Genomic DNA, 11,432 nt, shown 5'->3' on the forward strand with positions numbered 1-11,432 from the left:
GGTTGCCAGGTCCCTCTTCTCAACAGGCAGGATATTTTGGGGGCGGAGCCTGAAGAGGGCAGGGTTTGTGGAGGGGAGGGACTTCAATGCCATAGAGTTCAATTGCCAAAGCGGCCACTTTTCTCCAGGTGATCTGATCTCTATCGGCTGGAGATCAGTTGAATTAGCAGGAGATCTCCTGCTACTACCTGGCAGTTGGCAACCCTATGTATCAAGCAACTGAGTACAATTTAAGATCCAAACTAGGTTTATTGTATACATTAAACAGGCGCAATGGCTATATCACTCAATTAGGCAGACAAGGCACATTCCAAATCTCCTCCATCTTTCTTCCTGTTTTTTGTCCCAGCAAACCTCTCCGAGCAGACAGTGCTTCCAGCTCTGTTATTTATAGCCATATATATGTAGATGCATGTGTCCCATAATTCCGCTATATTTTCAATATTACACATAATTCCTTTACAAATCAGTATCACAACCATCACCCAATATTTCACTGCACTAATGTATTTCCACCACAAATGTACAAAATCTGCATGAGTTTTATGACAGTACCAACACTGAATATTGATTCCAGTATAGGTTCTTGCCTGCCTAGCTGAAGAAAAATGCCAAGAATGCAGCATTTTAATGGTATTTTCCCTCAAATTTAGACTTACAGAGAAAACCTGTTATTATCCACATCATGTTCTAATGCCTTGTGCCATTTTTTTCTTAAACTCTTATTGGGAACCCCACACAGAAATGCATAACAGGTTATATAAATTAGAGAGGGAGGGTTTACTAATAGATGTAATAATCATCTGGAAAGGAATAATTTTTCTTCCTGCCTCTCATCTACAAATTCTTGCAGTTACTAAATGCTTAATCTGCAGATAGTGAACCACTGGAATTTCTCCACCACTTCTCTCGTGGATATAATTATAGTCAATCATTTTCCTATCTTTCACTAGGTCACAATAACAATCAATTCAAGCAGTTTCCCATCAAGCAACCCCTCTAACATTTCAGCTAACCTTTGATGCTAGCTCTCTACCGTGGATGACAATACAGAGAACCTGGGGGCCAGCTTCCTGTTGTATTCCATGTCTCAACAATAGAGTTAATAGAATAATTATCTTGTTCATGGTAGATATTCCTCTCAGGTTTCTCTGAGTTAAACCAGCTCCTACAAATGATTGCTCAAACATATTCAGCTTATAGTCTATATTATTGAGACACATAAGTACCCAGTTAACCGAGTCGCATAATAATGTAAAGTAATATTTGTAATAGCTAAGCCACCTTGATTCCATTTTCTTTGGTCAACTTTCCAGGCTAACCCGGGTCTCTTATTTTGCCAAATTAACTTATTACAGATATTTTGCCATTCTTTTAATTTTCCTTCTGATATTGAGACCAGTGTATTTCGGAACAAGAATATTAATTTTGATAATAACACCATCTTAAGAGCATTAATTCCATCGAAAAAGCGAGAGGTGCAAGGGTTCCCACGTTGCTATTATGTCTTTAAACCATCTTAGAAGTAGAGTAAAGTGCAAAGGGGTTACGTACCTTATTCTTAGGTACGTAAATACCAAGCTATTTAACCAAATATGAAGTACGTTTAACCTGGGCTAGCTAGCAGCTCTCATCAATTTCAGTTACTTCTAAATTTATCAGCATAAACTCTGATTTCTGGAGATTTCGCTTATATCCAGACACTTTGGTTTAGGTGCAAATGCAATGAGAAGAGAGCTCCGGAACCCTTGACTCAACAAGGCATTGAGAAGGGGTGTGATTTGCCTCTGCTGGTGGAATGACACTGCCTTCTTTGGGGTGCACTTGGAGTGGAGGATGAAGGTAGGGTTTGCCAACTCCCGGTTGTAAAATACCTGGCGATTTTGGGTGTGGAGACTGAGAAGGGTGGGTTTTGGGAGTAGAGGGAGTTCAGTGGGGTATAACACCATACAGTAGGGTTGCCAGGTGGGTGGTTTTGGTGGGCAATTGTCCGCCAATTCACCCAGCCACTCTGGAGTGGTAATTGTGTGCATGTGCACCTACGATGACGTCACTTCCGGTTTTACTTTTGGAAGCACCACATCACTGTGGCTGCTTTTGCACTCAAAATTAGTAGTGGTGATCAGGTGCGAGTGCACACACGGTGACGTCATTTCCAGTTTTACTTCCAGAAGTGCCGCATCACCGCGGCTGCTTTAGCACTCAAAATTTGGGGGTTTGAGTGTTAAATCAGCTGTGGTGATGCGGCGGAAGAGACACCATTGTGTGCACGTGAATGCACACAGCTGCCCCAGCCCCTCCCCCTAAAACCTCCTGTCGATCAGGAGAGGGGACCTGGCAACCCTACATAAAGTCCACCCACCCTCTGAAGCTGCCATTTTCTCCAGGTGAACTGATCTGTGTTGCCTAGAGATCAGTTGTAATAGTGGGAGATCTCCAGCCACCATTTGGAAGTTGGCTACCCTAGATGAAGGCCATATAAGGGACGGCATCTGCCCCACTCCCATGTCTTTTTGACCAACAACGAGAGAGACATCCACCCTCCCTCCCTTTATTTCAAAGTAAGTGCTAGCTCATCACACATTTGGGAGCTGAGTAGGATTTTCTCCCCCTCTGGCAGAATGGCACTAGCCTGGGTAGGGGTTTGGCCTACTCTACTCTGAAAATAGTAACAGGCAATCCACTGGTTTTCAATAATGCCTAGGCATGGGTTGTTCATTACGGTGGTATCAGTGTGGGTCAAGTTGCTTGAACGGTACACAGTACAGCTTAGGTAAGCATCCTGGGTAGGGTTGCCAGGTTGCTTAGATTGGCGGGCAATTGCCCAACAATCCAGTGCCCGGCTTGGAAGCGGGGATCGCATGCATGTGCTGCCATGCCAACGTGATCGCATCACTTCCGGTTTACACCTGAAAGTGCCTCATTGCAACGGGCCTTTGACTACTCCCAGTTTGAGTGGTAAAAGGCCTGTTGCGATACGGCGCTTCTGGGTGTAAACGTTGGTGGGATGCAGAAGAGTCAGGCCTCCTCTTCTTTGCACATGCCTGAATTTATGGGTGAGGCCACCCTTGCGCCAAGCCTTGAGCTATCTCATACATACAGCTCAAGGATAATGATGTTCCTCAAGGGCTTCCTATCCCAGGTCCACAAAGACACCTGAGACTCCAAGCCTGGTCTGAGGGTTATCCCTTCACCATTCAAATTATACCCCAGGATTAGGGTTGCCTGGTCCCCCCTTGGCTCTGGTGGGAGGTTCTGGGATGGAGCTGAGGCAGGGATTGCGTGTGCGATGCCGCACCGACACAATCACATCATTTCCAGTTTATACCAGGAAGTGCTGCATCGCAACGGGCCTTTTACCACTCATGATGATTTTGGGGGTGGAGCCTGAGAAGGGTGGGGTTTGGGGAGGGGGGGGACTTCAATGCCATAGCATCCAATTGCCAAAGCAGCCATTTTCTCCAAGGGGACTGATCACTGTTGCCTGGAGATGAGTTGTAATAGCGAGAGATCTCCAACTACCATTTGGAAGTTGGCAACCCTAGGCACTGCAACTAGGTTAAGAATGGGGTTTCGCCTGCGGGATACTGCAGATCCCCTCCCCTTTTCGATGTAAATAATTAAACTTAGTCCTTTTTATTACCCTACTGAAGGTTTTGGCTCCCCTTATTCTGTGTCTGCATGCAACATCTTAACAGCAGAAGAACTCTAATCAGCAGCAGGTAATTCAAAGTGCACAAACTGAATTATGCAAAACTGAATTATTCAGGACATTTTTACACAGGAAATTAGGACTGTACAGTAATGAAATGTTCTGGAAAGATGTTTTGGTACTACACACTACTGTACAGCACCATATACTAATGTATAGGGGTCATGCTTACATCAACATCCAGTATGTACGATACACAGTAAATCACATACTGTGTATAGTACGTACTGGCTGTTTAAGTAAGTATAATCCTACTACCGGTACATAATTTCTGCATTGTTTAACATGCCATGTTAAATGCTTATCCTTTGTTTCAGCTCTGCTTTTAGGTTCCTGCTCATTTTCAGGTTTCTATAATCTAAACATTATGGCCTTTTTTAATGGATGTTCCATCCTGTTGAATCTATTTGACCTACACTGAGTAATCCAGCTTGAGTCTCATTGAGAAAGGCAGACTATAAGCAATGTAAAAAATAAAAAAATAATGTAAATAACATGAACTACTTCTTAGCAGCAGATCTACCAGAATTGCTAGTGTGCTACTTACTTTTTTTATAACGAGCAAACAATTGTGTGATTCGAAAGCTTAACTATTATCCCCATTATGAAATGTTTGGAACACATTTCAATCATAATTATATTTCTAGTATTAAATTATCACAAAGCTGATTTAGTAAAGCTGAATCCTTTATACATAATGTCATCAATCGATTGTAGAGCCAGGTGTGTTTAAACCTGTGAATTTCAATAGACTTTAAATGCAAGTAACTGTGGCCATTGCTGGAAACGCTTTGAATCATCTTGTCTAATATAGGTATAATTGTATTATCGGTATCTAATAAAACATATCTACAAAATTCAGAGTCCTATTCTGATGTTTTTAAGAAAATTGCAAGAATTACCAACCTGAGTTAAGGATTTTTTCCCAGCACAGTTGATCCCTCCAATTGCAATCATATTAGGCATTAATGGTTTGGGATAATCAAATGCAAAGTCTGCTCTCATCAGCCAAACTGATCCGTGACTCAAAAGTTCTGTGACAGTAATGTCTTTTTGAAGAAACTCAGCAGCAAGATTTGAATAAGGAGAATAAACAAATCCACAAAGGAAGGATTCTGACATATAAAAAAGCAGGTTCTTCACACGTTGGACAAACGTCATACGGTCTGTATTAGTTGTAAATATTCTTGGAACATATGAAGGAGGGGTGGGACACTGAAGAGCTTCAGAGTCTAAACCACAGGGAATTCCTCGCAAGAAAAATACCGAAGGGACGTCAAGATATTCAGCAACTATTTGTCCACATGGCATCATAGGATCTGTAAAAATGGCATCAAATTTGCTCTGCTCAAGGTCCTCCATCAGTTCTTGATTGTATAATAAGCTTGTGCAAGTGGAAAACAACACAGTAGTCGTATTTTTCATCCTGTTATAGGTTTTAACAAACTTAAATAGAAAAGGGAGATCTTCAAACATGACATTTATACCGCCTCGAAAATGTTCCTTCAGCTCTTCTTTTGTGAAAGGCACAGGATATGTTTTCATGGTATAAAGATCACCCGATGGTTTTATGTGCATATTTATTTCAGGTGCAACGACGACAATCTCGTGGCCGTTCTGTTTGAGCTGATTCAAGACAGACTGCATACTCAGCCAATGGCTTCCATCCATGGGTACCACCAGGAGCTTCCCACCAGAGGTAAAATTCCAAGACAGGAAAAGCAACAGCGCCGCAACATACCCCTTCTGGGAGTGGAAAGTGGGAAGCATCTCTCTCGTCTAACACTCTCAGCAAGAATTAAACGTCTACTACCATTTGCCTGCTTCAGAGCAGCCTGTTATGCCATAGGTCGTTGTATGCTAGTTGAACATTAACTTTCCAGAAGGGTTGTAGATCAGGGTAAAACACATGTTTTGTATAACGAAATTTCCAACGTCAGTCCCTTGCATCTCCAGTTGAACAATTTCAGCCCTTAATCTGAGTTGGCTTATAATTTAGGGTAGATACAAATTAAGCAGAATAATAAAGGTTGTTTTAAAATTCTGTAATATATAGCTAAAAATGTAAACTGTCAATGATTGGTGACTATTACAAACTGCCGCACACAACTTCGCAGTACATGCCGAAACCAGTGACTTTTCATCAATAAGTAACATACAAGTGTAAACTGAGTCTGATCAACCGGGATACCTACTAAGCAAGTGAAGAATAAACTTAGAACGAATCTACTGATATAAAGGGCAATGAAGTAAAACATGTTCCGTAATTTCAGTCTCCCCTAAACCACTGGGACATAGCCTGTCTCCCTTTGGGCACTCTTTGTATTGCCCATCCCACAGAAGGGAGTGCTTGACACCTAGCAAGGAAAAATGCTTCCCTATAACTAAAAATCTCCAAACGGGAGAGATAAGCAGACGGGGGAACTAGGTATCTAGAAGTTTGAGAAGACAGGAAAGCTGGTAATCTCTCTAAATCTGCCTGCCGTTCAGTATCCATCACCCTTTGTTTTAAAACTTTTTGACTGCTCATACCCCATTTCCAAGACAGAATGAGGGGGGAAATCCAAGATAGCCAGTTTAGTCTTGACTGCCTTTAACCATGTAGATTGATAACTATGTCGAAGAATTATAGGAGTTAGGCCTCAAGGAATGAAATTTAACTTTAGCCAAAGGTTAATGGAGGCGAGGCACACCCTAGCCTGAACTTTTGCCATGCCTGTCTCTAAACTCACATTTGCATTTGAAGCACAGTGGGCTAGTTGAAGGGCTGCTCTCAGAAATTTCAATTGTACCCGCTCCAGAGGGATAAAGCAAGAAGATGGTGGCCCAGTCATGGTTCCATAGAGAAGCTGAGCTAGTGTTTTAGCATGAAATAATTAAAGGGCAGCTGGAATATATTGACCACCCTTGGTATGTAAAAAAATAATTATAGGCAGATTTTTGTCCTGCATCAGCTACATAGTCGCAGTGAGCTTTCCTTGAGCCAGAGGCATACAAAACAAACCCTAAATATTTAAAGTGTGACTTTTCCCTCCTTGCCCAGGATCCTTAAGCAGGAAGGTAAGAGGATCTGTTTTGAAGCAAAAACATAATGTGCAAGAGAAGGGACCTGACCCCACACTTCTCCCAGAATCTTGCCTCACTGCACTCAACTGATATCAGCATTTTGTCTCTGCGCCTCGCAGTTCACAATGGATTAAAAACAAATGCAAAAATAAAAGCACTACAGAATTGCTCTGTTGCAATGCCAAAGACCACCAGTAAGGGGGTCCCAGACTTAAACGTTGGTTACACAAAGTAGCTTTAATGTATTTAGTTCCTCAGCTGTTGTCCTTCCTGAGGGGGAAAAGGAGTAGAAAAACTTGATTAAATTCCTCCAAATGTCTGAAAAGCTACATCACTTGTTCCAGGTACCTAAAAGTCATCATAGTCGGAGCCCGGTGAACAGGAAAGGGGAGGTAATTCCAACAATGAAGTGACATCAGGAAGAAGGTGCCATCTGTGATAGCCACACGTCACCAACAAAGTAATCCTGAAGAAGAGGAAGAAGAAGAGGGAGGAGGGGGAGGAGGAGGCGTTGGTTTTTATACCCACTTTTCTCTACTGAAAGGAGTCTCAAACCGGCTTACAATCACCTTTCCTCCCCTCCCCCCACTATAGGCACCTTGTGAGGTAAGTGGGGCTGAGAGAGTCCTGAGAGAACTGTGACTAGCCCAAGGTCATCCAGCAGGCTTCAAGTGGAGGAGCGAGGAAACAAACCCAGTTCTCCAGGTTAGAGTCTGCCGTTCATGTAGAGGAGTGGGGAATCAAACCCAGTTCTCTGGATTAGAGTCCACCATTCTTAATCGCTACACCATGCTGGCTCATAACTGTTCAGCAGGGCTGTATAAGGCACATAGCGTAGCTTCATTCGCACAGTGAAGATCCTTCTGCTGTGCTGGCAGCTGCTGTTGTCAATGTAACTTTTTAAACAATGTACGCAGCCAATCAAATCTGCAATGGCCAATCAGAAGCCTTGCTGGTCAAAAGCCCCACCTATCCCTGCTGACTTTCAAAAAATAATTAGCAGGCTAGGGTTCCCAGATCCCTCTTTGCCACCGGCAGGAGGTTTTTGGGGCGGAGCCTGAGGAGGGGAGGGTTTGGGGAGGGGAGGGACTTCAATGCCATAGAGTCCAATTGCCAAAGGGGCCATTTTCTCCAGGTGAACCGATCTCTATCGGCTGGAGATAATTTGTAATAGCAGGAGATCTCCAGCCACCACCTGGAGGTTGGCAACCCTATAGTAGGCACCAGGAAAATTTTTGATGGGTGCCATGGTATCCATGGGCATCATGTTGGGGAACTCTAGTTTAAGTGTTCCATCTGTAGGATGGATCTGTTGGCTCCAAGCTGTGGGAAATGCAACCCCATCCAAAACATGATGAATCCTCAACTGTTGATCAGCAACATCAGTCTTATCTGGACTGAGTTATGACCACCTTTCATCATCATGGACTTGGGAGAGTAAAGTTTCTAGTGTTTTTTTTCCAGCTTGTGTTGGTGCTGTCTGACTTAACTGCTCAGACAACGCTGGGATTCGTTGAAGGAATTCTGAAGCTAAGTTCACATCTGCAAAATTTGAAAGAAAATGGCCGAGGAAATACTAAAATAATTTTTTAAAACACATTCTTGATGTGTTGAGTAAAAGTAATTGAGTTCAAATATTCTATGAGCATTCTGAGAAGTGGCCTGACCTGGATGGGCAGGCTAGCCTGATCTCGTCGGATCTCAGAAGCTAAGCAGGATCATTCCTGGCTTGTTCTTGGATTGGAGACCGCCAAGGAATACCAGGGTTGCTATGCTTGGTTTGGTTTATTGCTCATTAACAAAGCCATAAGCAAATACATAAGCAAATACGCATAAAATTATAAAATATCTAAAATTTATAAACGAAATACATATAATAAAATTATACAGGTTCAACAATACCTCTTGGAGCAAAATACCTGTACCATTTAGCAGGAGTTTTAGAGCTCTTACTTGAGTTAAATATTTTGCCACCTGATGAATTTTCTCAAAGTATCTATCTCTAGATCTGATAAGAGAAAAGGGACGATCCAGAGTTCTAAAGGAAGATTATACTTTGTTAGAATGGGTATGATCCACCTGGTTCTCTCCTTATTCCAATTTTTACAAAAAATAAGTAGGTGCCCTAGGCCGGGTTTCAATTTCACCAACTTCGCAGTCACACAGGCGCTACCTGAATGGGATTTTTAGAAAGAGGCAGTTTAAAACCTGTGTGGGGAATGCATTTAGTCTTGCTAGAATGAAAACATGTCTTTGGGTTGGGGGGTTGCTATGCAGAGGAAGGCAATGGCAAACCATCTCTGGTAGTCTCTTGCCTTGAAAACCCTCTTGGGTCACCATAAGTCGGCTGCGACTTGATGGCACGTTACACACACATTCTGGGAAGAACAGGAAAGCAGCAGTACTGAAAGAACAGCGAAGAGAGCAATTGTCTTGGCGGCCTGCGTCTTCTGCCCCTGCCAGAAAACCACCCATCACATCTGGCACATTTCTTTTGCCATCCTCTCAATGCCTCCCTCGCGTGACCTAGGCTGTCCAGGTAAATGTTTAGCACGATAAGCACATGAAGTTCAAACTGTGCACCATGAAGTTCAAACAGAAGTTCAAACTTCATATCATAAGGCGCAAGAAATTGGCACCATTTCAGTGTAAAGCTCACATCGTGTGACCGGGTTCTGACTGAACTCCATAGTGTTCTGTAATTTAATGCCCAGTCATTGTGAGTGTCTGAAACACAACCAGGCTTTTCCTCACCCACAAGGAGGGCCTTCCTTAAATAAATAATTCTGTTATGTAAGCACTTGCTCCCCTCTAAACACAAGGCCAGTAGGGTTTCCAGGTCCCTCTTTGCCACCGGCGGGATGTTTTTGGGGCAGACCCTGAGGAGGATGGGGTTTGGGGGGAGGGACTTCAATGCCATAGAGTCCAATGGCCAAAGCAGCCATTTTCTCAAGGGGAACTGATCTCAATCTGCTGGAGATCAGTTGTAATAGCGGGAGATCGCCAGCTAATACCTGAACGCTAGCAACCCTAATACTATGGCTTAGCTTCATTCGCACAGTGAAGATCCTTGTGCTGTGCTGGCAGCTGCTGTCAATGTAACTTTTTAAACAATGTATGCAGCCACTCAAATCTGCAGTGGCCAATCAGAAACCTTGCTGGTCAAAAGCCCCCCCTGGCCCTGCTGACTTTCTAAAAATAATTAGCAGGCACCAGGAAAAATGTTGGTGGGAGCCATGGCATCCATGGGGAACTCTTAAGTGTTCCATCTTCAGGATGGATCTGTCAGCTCCAAGTTGTGGGAAATGCAACCCCATCCTCAGTGGAACAGGCTTCCTCAGGAGGTGGTAAGTGCTCCTTCCCTGGAGGTTTTTAAGCAAAGGCTAGATGGCCATCTGTCAGCAATGCTGATTCTGTGACCTTAGGCAGATCATGAGAGGAAGGGCACCTTGGCCATCTTCTGGGCATGGAGTAGGGGTCACTGGGGGTGTGTGGGGAGGTAGTTGTGAATTTCCTGCATTGTGCAGGGGGTTGGACTAGATGACCCTGGTGGTGCCTTCCAACTCTATGATTCCATGATGAATCCTCAACTGTTGGTCAGAAACATCAGCAGCAGTTTATCTGGACTGTTCAGTTCAGTTTATTTACAGTCATTTGACCAGCAAGTATCAGTACAAAATTTACATTATCTGGACTGAATTATGACAAGTCACACACACATTCTGGGAAGAACTGAAAAGCGGCAGTACTGAAAGAACAGCGAAGAGAGCAATTGTCTCGGCATGTGTCTTCTGACCCTGCCAGAAAACCACCCATCACATCTGGCACATTTCTTTTGCCATCCTTTTGATGCCTCCCTCGCATGCCCTAGGCTGTCCAGGTAAATCTTTAGCACGATAAGCACATGAAGTTCAAAGTGTGCACCATAAGTTCAAACAGAAGTTCAAACTTCATATAAGGTGCAAGAAATGGGCAGCATTTCAATGTAAAGTTCATACTGTGTGACCAAGTTCTGACTGAATGCCATAGTGTCCTGTAGTTTAATGCCCAGTCATTGTGAGTGTCCGAAACACCACCAGGCTTACTTAAATTAATAATTCTTGTTATATAACCCCTTCCCCCCCTTTAAACATAAGGCCAGGGCAATAATAGCTGAAGGGGGGGTCTTGAGGGTCCTGGGGACCTTGGAACATCTTGATCAGCTGGGGAGATGTTTTCATTTTATTTTTATTTTATTCATTTACACCCCACCCATCTCCTCAGTGGGGATCCAAAGCAGCTTACATTGTTCGCATCTCCTCCATTTTATCCTCACACCAACCCTGTGAAGTAGGTTGGGCTGAGAGTGTCTGGCCCAAGGTCACCCAGCAAGCTTCCATGGCACAAGTGGGGATTTGAACCGGAGTCTCCCAAATACTAGACCACCACTCTTAACCTCTATACCACACTGGCTCTTTTTAACCAGAAAAAGTTCTTATACTAAACAGAAGTTCTCATTCTGTAAAAAGCTTGAAACGTGGTTAGTTGTTGCGGCCAATCAGTGTTTCAGCAGCAGTGGTGTGTATATTTGTCCCACCCTGGGTACAGCTCTCTTTACTAAGGGTAACAGACCAAGGGGTGCTACAACCACTGCTGCTTCTCATTGCCTTGCTTC

General features: G+C 43.5%; 1 protein-coding gene across 1 annotated transcript in view; it reads right to left on the reverse strand.

The window, feature by feature from the left end:
- Positions 1–5,482, reverse strand: part of LOC130483377 (UDP-glucuronosyltransferase 1A1-like) — a 38,776-nt gene extending 33,294 nt beyond the window's left edge. The window contains exon 1 of the mRNA XM_056856131.1: positions 4,619–5,482. Within this exon, the coding sequence (XP_056712109.1) occupies positions 4,619–5,482 (864 nt within the window). The remainder of the gene's footprint in view (positions 1–4,618) is intronic.
- Between the last annotated feature and the right edge of the window lie 5,950 nt (positions 5,483–11,432).

The sequence above is a fragment of the Euleptes europaea genome, chromosome 10 (genome assembly GCF_029931775.1).
Source record: "Euleptes europaea isolate rEulEur1 chromosome 10, rEulEur1.hap1, whole genome shotgun sequence".
NCBI lineage: Eukaryota > Metazoa > Chordata > Lepidosauria > Squamata > Sphaerodactylidae > Euleptes > Euleptes europaea.